The sequence below is a fragment of the Lygodium microphyllum genome, chromosome 2, assembly GCF_053477565.2.
Source record: "Lygodium microphyllum isolate KBCC chromosome 2, Lygodium_microphyllum_v1.1.10, whole genome shotgun sequence".
Lineage (NCBI taxonomy): Eukaryota > Viridiplantae > Streptophyta > Polypodiopsida > Schizaeales > Lygodiaceae > Lygodium > Lygodium microphyllum.
This window is the reverse complement of record NC_141136.1, coordinates 183,770,564-183,786,040: the sequence shown is the minus strand read 5'-3', so window position 1 is coordinate 183,786,040 and position 15,477 is coordinate 183,770,564. Positions and strand designations below refer to the sequence as shown.

Below are 15,477 nucleotides of genomic sequence, written 5' to 3'. Positions count from 1 at the left end.
TTGAAAGCTCATTGAATGATTTTTGATAGTTTAGAATGGTTTTAGTATGAGTTATGTGGTTCTGATGTTTTTTGTTGACCTTGTGTAACCCTCTATTCTGTTCTGTATGCCTCTATAAGTGTTCTGTGGAATGTATGTTTGACTTTTGGAAAGTTTTCTAGCCTTGGAAAGAGGTGAATATAAGTTCAAAAGATCTCAAGGAAGTGAAAGAAGCAGTTGCTAAAGACTCAAAGAGAATACTAGAGTGAAGTAACAGTGATGAGCTATGAAGAGTCACTGTAGTGGCTCTGGTGACCTTTCATATCAGACACACCTTTTGGAAGGGGCATCCACAACTAAAAAAGGATTATTATGAGTGATTATTATTTTAGTGAGGAGATGATGTACTATTGATGGAGAGAGAAAGAGAGAGTCAAAGATAGCCAATTCTATGTAAAACAATGTATCTTTCTATGAGAGATTGTGACAGACAACTATGAAGACAATGAAGATGAATACTGTATGTGATTTATGTCCATTCAAAGTGGTGTTTCTCTTGTGTTCTCTTTGTTGGTTGATGAATTCTATGAAGAATATGAAGAGCATGATCAATTTTGTTGAAGTTAAACCCGTGGGAGATTATTTCTATGATGTTGTGTGAAGATTTATTGCTCGTGGTGTTCTTTTCCTTGTTGTGGTTCTCTAAAGAATGAAATAAAATCTTGTTAATGTTACAAGATGGATTTTCTTGTAGTAGAAATCCCTTTTCCTTGGTGTCTCTCTTGGGGCTCCAATATCTTCCTCTCCTTTTAAAGGAGGACAATGTTAATGATGCAGCAATGGATTCCCTAGCCTCTAGTGTTTCAAAAGGGGATTCCCAAGATCATAAGGATCTTCTTCATTGACAATCTACATTGACAAGCTTCCTCAATATTGGCACTCTTCGTGTCACCCTCGAATCTGCATCTTCTTTAGCCTTCAACCACATCTAGGATCTAAGAGGGAGTGTTAGCAATCATTTTGTCATGCACAGTAATCTTCTACTTGTGAGCCTTAGTTTGAGTTATGTGGGAACATTAGGAGATCTGACTTGTTTATCGTGTTCTATGACCAAGGAGGCAACTCTATTCAAAGCATGCATTTCTTTTCTTAGTCGATTTAGATGTGCATTCCTTGGTTTTGTCAATCTACAGGATGCAAACTGTCCTATCTACCTCTGTTGGAATCTTTTCACTACCACATCAGTATTTTTTGCATTTTTTGGTGTTGGTCAAATAGATTTAGCTAGTCGACTACAACATTTAATGGCTCAACTGTATGATTGACTAGTTTAGAGGTATTTCAAATATTTTTAGCTAGTGGGCACTTGGGGATTCCTTCTTTCTCCTATTCTATAGGTGCACACTTTGAGTTTGATGCTCTTCTCCTTTTCTCTCCATCTTCATGTTCCTCTTCCATTCTACACTCTCATAACTCTTCCTTGGGTTGGAGGATATGTGGATGTTGAGGATCTTCTTGTAGAGAATTCTTATTTGAGACACTACCCTCTCTCTAGAGGAGTGGAATAAGGGCCTATATGGGACATGCTATTATTAAGAATATGAAAGGAAGACACGTGAAGGAAAGCAACCAATATTGAGTATAGTGAACTACCTAATTTGGATGTTTACCATGTTTAAGATATTCTACAAGATACACAGGTGTCTAAGGTCATAAGAAGAAGTGCAAGTTTAGGCAAAGACACCAAAAAACATGAAGGTGAAGACTCCTTTAGTGATGTACAATGAGAGATGTTCTCCAAGAAGGAATATGAGATGGATGCAGGTATGATAGATTGACTAAAAAATGATTAGACCTATGGTAAGACCCTACCTCTAAGAAGACAAGGGGTCATGGAAGAAGACCTTGGTATAGAAGTAATGCAAGTAGATACACAAGGCTATGGGAATTGGTCCTATCCACTTGACTCTAAGTAAGTGCATACTTTTTAAAGAGGTAGACTATGTGGGGTGCTTTTGGAAGGAGAGTAAAGCTTCAATGGTATATGATAGGGCAAGACATTTTGCAATTTGCTCTCAGTGGGGGGGTGGGGAGTAGCAATTACTAAGGTGCATGCAAGAGCAAGTTGCTCCCTTATGACCCAGGTGGTATAATTGCAAGTTTCTTGCAGGAGAGTGATGCACAATTGTTTCCTTTTGAAAGTTGAAGTTGATGATGTGTCCAATGATCATGAATGCTTTATTCGACTGAGTGGCTAACTATGTGAGGAGTTTTTTGGAAACTAGACTAAGGGAACTAGAACAAACTCACATTGTCATGGTGAGAGACAATAGGAATGATTTTTTGTTTCAAAAGGAGGGAAGATTTGGTTCCATTGTGAAGGAGTTAGTTTCATAGGATAATGCTTTGATGTTTTTCTCTATGCATAGCATGGGTTTCCTTGGAGTTGTGATCATTATAGGAGGAGTTGAGCCTACATGGTCTCTAGGACACAAAGGGTTGGCAATTTAAAGATCATGGATTTTTTTTAAACCAAGGATATAGGTCTTGTTATATCAATAATAGACATGATCAAGTGAGGTGCTAACACGAGGACAAGATTCTCTTCAATGATATTTTTTACTTCATGGGACACAAAAGATTGTATATATTATGGCATGTGAATGTGGTATGGTATTATGATTTTCAAGGATAAATAAAAAGGCTTCTTTTTATATTATTGCATACTTTTATGTCACCACCCTGATGATTTTTTAGGAGTATTGTCATGATTTTGTGAGGGCGTGGTGCCATGTGTGATAGTTTACCACCCTTATGATTTTTTAGGAGAGAAAACTGTCATGATTTTGTGAGGGCATGGTGCCATGTGTGATAGTAAGGATGATGCTTTTATTATCAAGTTGGTGACAGAAATGCATCACTTTATATGTTGAAGCATCACATGGGTTGGAGAGAGATTGTGTAGAGAAACCCTAGCTTTTTTGCAATGAAAGAGATAAGATTATCCTCCCCCAGCCTAATGACAAACATAGATGTCAACAAAGTAGTGTTTTTATAATGGGGATTATGTCAACAAAGTAGTGTTTTTCCATGCTAAGGTGAAAATATACTTAGTGCTTTTTGGAGGCAATAAAAACTACACCTAGAGGATGTATAAGGAGGTAAAGGCATTAATTGTGCACACACAAGTAGGAGGTGGAGATGACAACATGGAGATAGCGGCTTGAAGGTTAAGAAAACACTGCTACAAGGGGTGCAAGTATGTGGAACAACATCATCACAAACATGTCTAATTGAAGGAGTTGAGGACAAAGAGGATGATGAGTTCATTGCAGGTGAAAACATGGTGGATTGAAGAGAATGTGATGTTTGTGGGGTTGAAGACCCTAGGAGGTTAGTTTGTGGTGGAAGACTGATTGGTAACTATGGGTGCAAGGTTGTTTTGTCTCCCCCAAGTATATACCTAAGGAGTTTGTGAGATTTTGGAAGATTGAGTACGTGGATGTCAGGATTTGACTCCCTTTCACAAGATTTTGACAAAGGTTTCTTGTGTAAGAAGATACGTTGATGCTATCTATTTGTGAACCTTGGATTGATAGTTTTTTTTTTGTGGAAAAAGACTTTGAATATGGAGCCATCATGTATAGTGAGGAGAGTGTATTTCTATTTGTTGTTGTTATAAGATCTGAAATACACACTCGACTTTCTTATGTGCTTAAAAGATATATGGTAGATATTATGCTGACACAAAGAGAGAACATATGAGAGAATATATATATATATATATATATATATATATATATATATATAGAGAGAGAGAGAGAGAGAGAGATTGACAACACACTAGAAACTGGAAGATAGGCCAATCCCCCCCTTGTGGAGTTGTATTATTGACAAGGAGCAAGCTCCTCTGTTACACATAAACCAGTTCTTAACTTGTAAATCTTGGAAACAAGACCACAATTCATTGCACAATATACAACCACCGGCTAACATTTACACAACTTGGAAGTTAACACCTTTTGATCCTTCTTGAGTCTCCCCTTCTCTCCTACACAATATGTGTAGGGCTTTCCTCTTGGAGCTTGATTTCAGCAGAGCTTCTGTAGCACTTGCACCTTTTCTTCTCTTCTTGAAACTTGTGGTTGTTCCAAGACCTACTCTGCAGCACCAATTTCGGGATATCTCTCTATGCCTTGTTCGGATGGAAAAAGTCCAACACAAAAGTTGTAGATCTTGCTATTTCCGATAACCCATGTGGGCCGTTTTTAGAGATCATCTTTCTATCGTGAGATATTTTAAAAATGGATTCACCATGTCTATTTTAAGAAAAACAGCTTTTTAAACTCTACTCTTAACTTATGGTCCAAGCAACCACAAAAAAGACCCAAGGAGAGAAGGAACATATCAAAACACACCTCTCCTCGATACTGATGGCTGAGGAAATCAAGAATATGGTCTGTTGCTAAAACACGCAAATAGGGCACTTCCAACATGATGGACACAACATTTGATCCTTCACCTTTTCAAATTTGTAATGGTGGATCGTGTGTGCATGGTAAAGACAGCACTGAACTTCAATCAGAACTTTAAAATATGTTTCACTCTTGACAATGCTATTTGCATCCACTGCAGCAAGTAGCACCTGCGTCAGCTTTCAGTGCAAAAAAACCAGGCTACTGATATACCACCCTAAATATGAGGGCATCCATTACCACGCAGTTTATTATAAGATTATTCTGAACATGTGTAACTGGGACTGCAAAGACACCACACAACTTTTGGAAAAATTGAAAAGAAATCAGAAATGACAGTCATGCCAGTGATCTCTATAATCTATCCAATTACCATCAACTTCATTGTCACTTACACATCAACAGAATTAAGCAACAATTATGAACTTCATCCAGACAGACACCAGTGTTAATTAGGCTTGATTGCATCTTCATGACACAGCAATCCAAAACTGAAATGAAGATGTTCAGCTTTGCACTGTAAAGACATACACTAGCCTGCAGAACACATAGATAATAACATTGTCCCATAACACCCAAATAACAATGTCTGAAGTATTCGTGTCACTTAGCCATCATAACCTTCACAAACTCCTCATAATTTATTTGACCATCTCCATCAACATCAGCCTCCCTTATCATCTCATCAACCTCATCATCACTAAGCTTCTCTCCCAAATTGGTCATCACATGTCGGAGTTCTTGAGCAGAAATAAATCCATTTTGATCTTTGTCGAAGACTCGGAACGCTTCTTTCAATTCTTCTTCAGAATCAGTATCCTTCATTTTGCGAGCCATAAGATTGAGAAATTCTGGGAAATCTATGGTTCCATTACCATCAGCATCAACCTCATTAATCATATCCTGTAACTCAGCTTCAGTAGGGTTTTGACCCAGGGATCGCATCACTGTACCCAACTCCTTTGTTGTGATGCAGCCTGCATAAGATGCTACAGTTAAATCCATTGAACAAATACAAGCTCCTTTTATACTTTTTCTTCTGCCATAAATTACAGAGCACAATGTAACCATATTCAATTAGAACGCCTTGAGAATGCTTTGCATGGGTTGCATGCCCAGTACATGTCCCTACATTGTTTACTCAAAGGAACAGTACAAAGTAAATGCTTCACAAGCAAAACATACTTTGGGACCTCATAAAGAACCAAATTTTACACAACCAATTCTACAGATCAAAACAATTACTTCCGCATTGATGAGTTAGATTTCCTTATAAGAAATCTATAAGCTTAGCATTATGCACAGTTCTGACTTCAAGATGATGTGCTTTTCACTTGAAAATCACTTGTGGAAATATGTATTGTTTGAACTTGTACCAATATTGCATTGTGTAAGCTTGCACAGAGCCAATCTCACACCTCAAGCACCCTACTTCTAACCAAAAGGCCAGTAGAATACAGAGCTTCCTCATATTTTCACTTGTCTTTCCCAACTCTTTGGGAAAGCCAATAAGCAGTACTCCAATCACACTCCAACTTTTCTCATAACCACGAGAGTAAATTATGAGGCATGGAGGTGACAACAGTACAGACCAACAACAAGCAGTATACCAATCATTCTCCAACTTTTGTCATAACCAGGAAAAGAAATTCCTTAGGCTATGCATGATCTCCTCTACACTGATTATTCCTCACAATCTCTTGGTGAATTGTCAAGAGGGCAAGATTAGGCTCATTGTGACACTTCCAAGTTCGTGTGTTTTGCTACAGCATGTTAGAGCTTTGGTTTACCCTGGACTTTGAAATCTCTAACGTTACTTCTTACACATTACAACATTGTGAGATGATTATATTCTAGCTTGAATGTGGATCTTCTGAGAAATAAATGCGCCCATATGTACATTAAGCTTACTTCTTTTGTATATTCAAAATGTTGTTTTGTCACATCTGAACATTCATCTAAGAAAAAATTTAGTGACCTCTGATACCTGTGATTTTGAAGCTAGGTTTTAGTGACCTCTGATGCCTGTAATTTTTGCAGCTAAGTTCTTAGTTCCTAGGTGTTCAGCTTCTTAGTTAGGGCTAGGTATGCATATTGCTTATTACACTTGGATTCTTTCTACCAAAAAAAACACTCAGATTCATTTTTCCACTAATCCTGCTCTTATCCTTGCTATAATCTGAGCCCTAGGTTGTCCGCAATGCAATCACCCACCTTTGGGTTTTCACTAACCTTGACCCAGCAATTGATCATTTAGGAACTAAGAACCTAGCTGCAAAAGCATAGGGATTAGATGTCCCTAAAAAACTAACTCAAATATAAGTAATGGACTGCAAACATTATGAATAGTATCCCAAATATACCATTAGGGGTTTCCACAATTGAAACTCTGTCCTTCCGTGCCACAGAGTTCCCAACAGTTTAGGCCATCCATATCTATCAGATCAAATTCTCTGTAATCTAATCCCCACATTGTGCCATGCCGCAGAGAATGCCAAAGCTTTTCAGTTGATGACACAAGGCTACAACAGATCATCATCTCTGAACTTCTGAAGAAACCTGTTGCCGAAAAACATGTGATCATGTAGGCAAAAGCCTTCTCCTTTGTGATTTCCCCAATAGATCAGGCACTTTAATCTAGAAGATGCTGGACAGCATGTACAATCTACAAAACCTCAGGATAATCCTCGATAAAGATTGCAACCTAAATCCACCAAGCGGAGAGGAACTGCTCTCGAAAAAAATGCAAGAGCAAGATCTATCAACAGATGTTATTCGTCTGATGGTTGGGTACTATAACCCAACGGCAATGTTCCTACGGTCCTTACTAATCATTTTTTGACTGATAATCACAAAACAATATGAAGTACTAGATTGACAGAGATACAGAAAAGGAAAGAGAGAAACCGAGAGAGAGAGAGAGAGAGAGAGAGTTATACATACCATCTCCATCCTTGTCGAAAAGGCTGAAAGCCTCTTTAAACTCAGCGATCTGGTCGTCAGTCAGCTGCTCCGCCATAACTTTACCTCAAGCGTCCTTCCCTCCTGTTTTGCTCCTCCGTTTCCTCCGCGTTCTGCTGCTTCCTCTTCTTCTTCTTCTTCTTCTTCGTCTTCTTCTTCTTCTTCTTCTTCTTCTTCCTGTCGATACTCTTGGTATTGCTTTTATTCTGATACGTGTCTCTCTCTCTCTCTCTCTCTCTCTCTCTCTCTCTCTCTCTGTGTCTGTGTCTATGTCTGCGCCTCTGTCTCTGTGGCGTAATAAGAAAGGAAGCAGGAAAGGAATGAGAAATGCCAAGATTTATAAGCCCGTCCTCCCGACGGAAGGAGGAGATAAGTAGACTCGACTTCAAAATAAGTGAGCCTTTTTTGCCCCAAAGTTTTTAAATTGGACCATTTTTAAACGATCGGATGTTTCGGTTTTTACCCTTTCTCACGATCCATCATGCTAACCTTTTGGGGTGCCATCATCTCACCTCCATCCATCCTCTATATCTATGTCTATACCTATATCTCTATCTATATCTATGTCTATACCTATATCTCTATCTCTACACTATACTATATACTACATACAATTGAGAGATTCACTCTGCCTGTTGCCTATCTTGCATGGCATTCTCTCACTGCTCCCAAACTTTTCACAAAGAACTTACCTTTCTTGAGATTCTCCAAAACTATCATTCAAACCCAAGAAAAAGGCCTCTAAGGTAAAAAAGAGAGAAAGAGACCAGGACAAAGAGGGAGGGAGGGAGGGAGGGATTGTACCCATGGCCTTTCTCTTTACCTTCCTTCTTCCACCATTCGGCTTCTTTTTCCTCCCCTTCGAGCACATCATCCTATCCTTGAGGCCTCATTCCTCTTCTCGTGCACTTCAACACCCTCAATTTGATTCTGTGCCACACAGTCCCTCTCGACCTTGTTGTTGAGGAACTTGATGTTACTATTGGTAGCAATGATCACCAACTCTCTATACAATTTTCTATCCCCATGGAGGATCTCCCCAAGAGTTTGCAAAGGTTGAGGAACCCAACATTTGCACCACCATCCAAGCATAGGGATATGCACAAATGGCTATGGGGATATACACCACCCGACAATGATGATCATCAACTCTCTATATATTTATACATAAACCACAGAGGAACTCCCTAAGAGTTTGCAAAGGTTGAGGAACCCAACATGTGTACTATCACCACAAGCATAGGGATATGCACATATCAATCATGCGTGAGATCTAGTTCACTTTCTCCAAGGTCCTAGACTAGCTACCAATCAAATCAGTCACCGCTTGAAAAGTGATCAAGGAGAAATCTAAATGCCCAAACAAGGAGAATCCTTTATCTATGTCTAATATTCGATGTGTGAATTTCTTTGTCTCATCATTGTGTGCACCTCTATTTCTTTATTTGCCTTAGTTCAAGAAAAAATGCAAAAGAATGAAGGCTAGCTTATGCTCTTAGATTCCTTCCTAAATTGGGCTCCATGCATCAATGAACAAGGAAACCCCTTTCTACTACCTTCTTTGGATCATTAACGATTGATTTACTCATTTAATGGTAATTCTTGGAAAGCAAATATGGTGTAATATAGCATCTGTGATGGATAAGCTTCATGCAACACAAGCACTCCTCTTGAATCATGAAGTGTCTCTCGCAAATGCTCAAGGAGTCCCTTGTGTAGCAATGGTGTTAGTGCTAGAGGTGTCCACCCATGCCTTAAAAAGTCATAGTTGTGGCTTTTGTCTTCAAAGTCAAGTTTGATCAAGGTGTAGGTATGTAGGCCTCTCTTTATTGTTTACAGCTCCTCTCTCTCTCTCTCTCTCTCTCTCTCTCTCTCTATATATATATATATATATATATATATATATATATATATATATATATATATATATATATATATATATATATATATATATATATATATATATATATATATATATATATGCAAACTTGCATGCCAAAATAGTGGGCATTTTTCACCAATAAGATGGTCAAAGAGGCAATTTATAGATTGTAGAATGGAAAGGCACAATATGAGTATGGTCTAGTAGCAAAACACTTAACATGTGCATGTGACATATTAGCACCCACATTGGCACAAATGTTCAATAGGGCTATTTGTGAGGGATTCCCTGAGATTTGGTCAAACCATACTATAGTTCCACTATTTAAAAGCGATGATCCTTTGATCCCTAGTAACTACATGGCCATCATGGTTGGCCACACACTGGCCAAGATATATGGCTCCATATTGAAACATGAGCTTAGTGCATGGATTGAGAGGGAGGACAAAAGAGCATAAGGATAGGCTAGTTTTAGACATGGATACACAACATTAGATCACATCCTCACACTCACAGCAATCATTGAAGAAGGACGAGCCCGAGGTAAGACGATACTATTGTTGCTTTGTGTTGGGGGTAAAGGCACCTTTGCCTAGCCGCCCATGTATTAGTAGCCTAACAGTACCCACCACTGCACACTGCAAATGGCGGGCGCTCGCCACCATCACTTTATTCTTTATTCTTTTAGTGACAGTTTGAATAAAGGAAGGCCAGGTCACACATTGTGATGGTTGGAGTTCCCATTTGGTCTCTCTCTCTCTTTTCTTGCTCTTGCTCTCCCACCATAGCTCTTCCAAGAAAGCTTCGATCCTTCTCACCTTTCAATTGGTATCAGAGCATGGATTCATGACTACTCAAACTAGGTTCATGGAGTCTCCAACTTCCTATTGATTACCTACACTCATTGGGTCTCCTTCTCAGCATCCATATCCGACTCTTTCGAGCTCCAATCACTCATTTGCTTCCCAAGCACCTACCCAGCCCATTTGGGCACCCTTAGGGCATTCCTTCAGAGGTATTTGACCTCTCTTTTGTTATTTTACTTCAGTCCACAGGTTTTGTGAAGCAGGGCAACCATGTCCTCTTGCTTCTTATGATGCCTACTCTCTAATGGTGACTTTGCCCTTCAAGAGGGAGCTCCTAGGGATCCTTGACTACTCCCCCAACCTTGTCTTGACCTTGCCCAACCTTCTCTCTACCAGTGGCTTTGCCCTTCAAGAGGAAGCTCCTGGGGGTCCTTGACTATTCCCCCAACCTTCTCTCTACCAATGACTTTTCCCTTCAAGTGAGAGCTCCTGGGGGTCCTTGACTACTCCCCCAACCTTGCCCAACCCTTCCACAGGCCCCATATCAGTTTGGGCCAGCTTGAAAACTTACAAAAAATTCGTTTTTTACTTCATCCCTCCCTTGGCACTCATTGGCAGCTTGAAAACACTTCATTTGGCACTTGGGAACACCCCCTTAATGCTTGACATTGTTGGCTATCATTGGCATTGATTTGTAGACCGATTTACCTCAGTCCAAGACTATTTTCCATAGTCCACAAGTAGCCACAAACAAAGTTACATCAGCACTTTATGTTTATGCTTGGTTGGCATTGACATTGGTTGCTCGGTTGGAGGTCCCGAATGCTCCCCGAACGCTAGCGAATGTATGTCTATGATATGAGATGCTTTTGGAACTGAATTTGCTCATCCATTGACTGTTTTACACAATCCACAAGCAGCCCAAAATAGGGTAGCCCCCTATCATTACATTTTATGCTTATGCTGCATGGTCATTTGATGCCTGATTATGCCCATTTGGTGCCTAGATACATGGGAAGTATGCATGTGGTTTGTCTATGATTTTGAGCTTGGATTGAGCCACTGTTTGCTCAGTTTTGGACATTTATTTGCTCCTGCTCGCCTTGCATAGCATTTGGATATTCATCTCTGTTGTACTTATGGCATGTACTTTGCTTATGTCTGATTGGTCTTCACATGCTTGACCTATGCCACTACTACATGCCTGTTACATTGTTTGCAGTTGGATGCTACTGAGCCTTGCCTAGAGCTTACTTTGACTATTTCTCGGCTTGCTAGAGTTACAGTTTGGATGCTATTTACGGATGCTACATGGCCTATATGCTCATGAGGTCTTATTAATGCTTGATCTTGGATCTTCTCGCACTGGTGCTATCATATGCCCTTGTTGAGCTTCTTTGCTTAATATTTACGGCTTTTGTGCTAGTGGGAGCATCTTGATACGCTTGATAGACATTGAGCAGGTGGTTTATGTTACTTGAGGATTCAAATACTTGAGACTAGGATCTTCACTTGGATGTTGCATCATTCATATGTGGTGGTCCTCGCAGATGTACTTGGGCTGATTTGGGATTTGCACTCCCTGAGCATACACCTCTTTGTGTCAGGTCTTGCCAGTGTTGTGTACACTTTGCCCTATCACACAGGGGGTGTGCTGGCTTGCTGACGTAATCATTTGACATACTTGGGTGTTTGCTCGATGTCCTTATGAATGTCACTTGCTAATTTATGCCCACTTGATGCCGGTTATGCTTTGATAGCCAGTGGTTGACTTGGTGCATTCATTTTGCCTACAGTTTGCTCTCATTATACCTGACTGTAACTTATTACAGCAAGCAATTATGCATGGATTGACGTGGAATTTTCATGCTGAATCATCTTGATTTTATGTACTTTTGATGGTATTTGGTGGATCGCATCATTAGCTATCAGTTCATGGTCATTTTGTCTTGGTTTTGGTGGTATTTTGGCTATTTACAGCAGAAAACAGCCAACAGTTATGAACTGTCTACACCATTTTGGACTGCAATATGGCATCTTCTTCCACTGATAATGCTATCTTCAACATCACCAAGCTTGATGGTATGAAATATGCCTATTGGAAGAGCTAAGTTTGGCAGATATTGGTGTAGAAATCACAGATAAAGACACTAAGGATACATGGTGAGCAGCTTGAAACTATGGCTGATGATGAATGGGATGAGCTTGATGAGTTATGCAAGTCCACCCTCATCTTGTCTCTCACTAAATAGGTGCATTACAATGTGGTTGAGGAAGCATAGAGTGCTTGGCAGCTTTGGGATAAAAGTAAGAACCTCTATGATAAGAAAAGTCTAACAAGTCAGATGTATTGGCTAAAGTAGCTTATGGACTACGCATGAAGGAGAATATGACAATGTCTGCTCATTTGAGCCAGTTCCATGCTATTCTCAAGAACTTGACTTCGCATGGCATTACCTTTAATGAGGAGGTTACTCCATTGTTTTTGCTTGGGACTCTGAGTGAGTCATGGGATGTATTCCGCATTGCCTTATGTGCTCCTGCTACTATTTTGAACTTGCCTGATGTAGAGAGTGCTCTTCTGCAAGAAGAGGTCAATCTTAAGAACTTGGATGCCTCTCGTGTATCACATGCTTTGATTGTTAGAGGCAAAGATGGTAATGGCAAGAATGATCGTGGAAATGGCCATGGCAGAGACTCATAAAAGTCTAGATCTAAGTCGTGTGACATGTCATCATTGCGGCAAGAAGGGTCACATACGCCCATAGTGCCATGAGTTGCGCAATGAGAAGCACAAAGAGAAGGGAAAAGACAAAGTACAGGAAAAGTCCTCTGATCGCAGCATTATGCCTGCGAAATCCAATGTGAAAATTGAGGAGATAAATGTCATGCTGCAAACTGATGACTCCAATGGGGAGTACATACTTGCAGCTAATTCTTGTGATGCTACGTCGTTGACCAAGGTCCACTCTATATATGTGCATTGTTGGCTTTTGGATTCTGGTGCTTCATTTCACGTTACACCATGCCATGAGTGGTTCCATTCCTACCACATTGTCTCTGGTTCAGTTCGCTTGGGTGATAACAGGTCACTTGCTATTGTTGGCATTAGGGATGTACGACTGCAGTTCTCTACTAGTAGTACTTTCTGTTTTCTGTTACAGGATATACATCGTGTACCTACACTTACACGCAGTCTTATGTCTACAAGGTAGCTTGATGATGCTGGATTTCATGTTTCATTTGGGGATTCTGCCTAGAAGATCACACGTGGCAAACTTGTGCTTGCTAGAGTTGCCAAGGTTGGTAGCCTCTATCCTCTTGTAGTTGATGGGTCCTCTGTTGACCATGTTTTGTCAGCCAGTTCCATCCCACATGTATCTCTTTGGCATGCCCGTTTGGGCCATATGTCCTTGAAGGGAACAAAAATGCTTCTTGGTTTGCAATACTTACCACCCCTTGACTATGCATGTTTTTATTTATGTGAGCATTGTCTTTATGGTAGATAGTCCACAAACAGATGAGTAGAGGGCCGAGATGGCCAAGATCCCTTATGCATCAGTCGTGGACAATTTGATGTATGCCATGATAGCCACTTGTCTAGATATTTCATTTGCAGTTGGTGTTGTGGCACGCTATATCGCTACACCTGGCAAGAAACATTGGGATGTCATGAAGGGTATCATGAGATACTTGAAGGGCACAATTGATATGTGTATTTGCTATGGGAGCTAGGATACAAGAGTTGTGGGGTACATATATTCTGATTATGCAGGACATGCAGATAGTAGGAAGTCCACTTCTGGCTATGTATTCACCTATGATGGAGGTGCTGTCTCTTGGATGTTGAGGGTTCAAAAGTGTATTGCTCTCTCTACCACTGAGGCCAAGTATGTTGTAGCCACTGAGGCTTGCAAGGAGGCCATATGGTTGGGCCATTTGGTTCATGACCTTGGGATTGATTCTATACTTACGTTGCATTCAGATTCTATGAGTGCTATTCAGCTACTAGCGAAGAATCCAGTCTTCCATGCGAAGATGAAACACATTGAGGTGAGGTATCACTTCATATGTGGGGTCATGGAGGACAAGGTCTATTGACCTTGTCAAGATCTCCATTGACAAAAATCCTGTAGATCTGCTCACGAAAAGCCTCACTACTAAGCGCTTTGCCTTCCTCAAGAGATTGATGGGCATTGGATAAGATGACATTTTTCCTCATCCTGTTGTACATGTGTACATTGTATTGTCTTTTCTTTTTCTTTTCACTCCTCACTGGGACAGATTTTCCTTTAAGTGGGAGGTTGTTGGGGGTAAAGACACCTCTGCCTAGCTGCCCGTGTATTACTACACTGACAGTACCTGCCACTTCACACTACATGTGACGGGCGCCCATCACCATCACTTTATTCTTTATTCTTTTAGTGATAGTTTGAATAAAGGAAGGCCCGGTCACACATTGTGACTGTTGGAGTTCCCATTTGGTCTCTCTCTCTCTTCTTCCTCTTGCTCTCCTACCATAGCTCTTCCAAGCAAGCTTTGATTCTTCTCACCTTTCACTTAGTAAACTTCCATAAGGCATTAAACATAGTACCTTGAGCACATTTCATGCAAAGATTATGGAAATTGGTGTGTTAGAATGTATGCACTGGAGCATCTATGCAATGTATGAGAAAGTGACATGCCATATACACACATTTAGAGGGATGTTTGAAAGAATTTATAGCACCATAGGAGTAAAACAAGGATATCTATTGTCACTCACATTATTTGGATTGTACATAGATGAGGTATCTAAATACATTGATGGGGAAGGAGGTACTAGAGCTAACTTAGCTAGAGTATTGATATCGATAGTTCTTTGTGCAGATGATATTGTACTTATCTCTAATTCACTAGAGGGCTTGCAACACCACTTGGATACATTTCTCACTCTTTGTAAGGATAGAGATGTTAGTGAACCTTGGAAAAGCCAAAGTGATGGTATTCAAGACATTGGTTGCATGGGTAATGTGATCTACGTATCAATTCATATTTGAAGGTGATGAAGTGGAGGATGTAAGGGAGTATGTATACTTGGGAGTCACTGTTTTTGGACTAAGATTTTCATTGAGATGGGTGGCTAAAGTGTGATTAGCAAGAGGTTATGTAGTACTTAGGGGCCTCTAAGAGTCAGTGTGCCCATGTACAATTTCAAGAACCCTGCACCAAATTATGGTTGCTTGATACCTCAATCACTCCTACCCTCATGTATGGATTTGAAATATGGGGTTGTAGAATATAGCATAGTTGATTAACCCTACTCATAGATCACATTGGCATAGAGAGCGGACATTATGATGGTTGGGATTGTAAAGAGAGGCTACTAAAAGTG

The 15,477-nt window shown here is 40.1% G+C and overlaps 1 protein-coding gene across 1 annotated transcript; it reads right to left on the bottom strand.

Moving 5' to 3' along the window:
* Nucleotides 1–4,992: 4,992 nt before the first annotated feature.
* LOC148040690 (calmodulin-6) lies at nucleotides 4,993–7,805 on the bottom strand. The gene is made up of 2 exons (XM_087661111.1): nucleotides 7,398–7,805; nucleotides 4,993–5,431 (listed from the first exon to the last, which is right to left on the bottom strand). The coding sequence occupies exons 1-2, from the start codon at nucleotides 7,471–7,473 to the stop codon at nucleotides 5,058–5,060; spliced, it is 450 nt and encodes a 149-aa protein (XP_087517237.1). The 5' UTR covers nucleotides 7,474–7,805; the 3' UTR covers nucleotides 4,993–5,057.
* Between the last annotated feature and the right edge of the window lie 7,672 nt (nucleotides 7,806–15,477).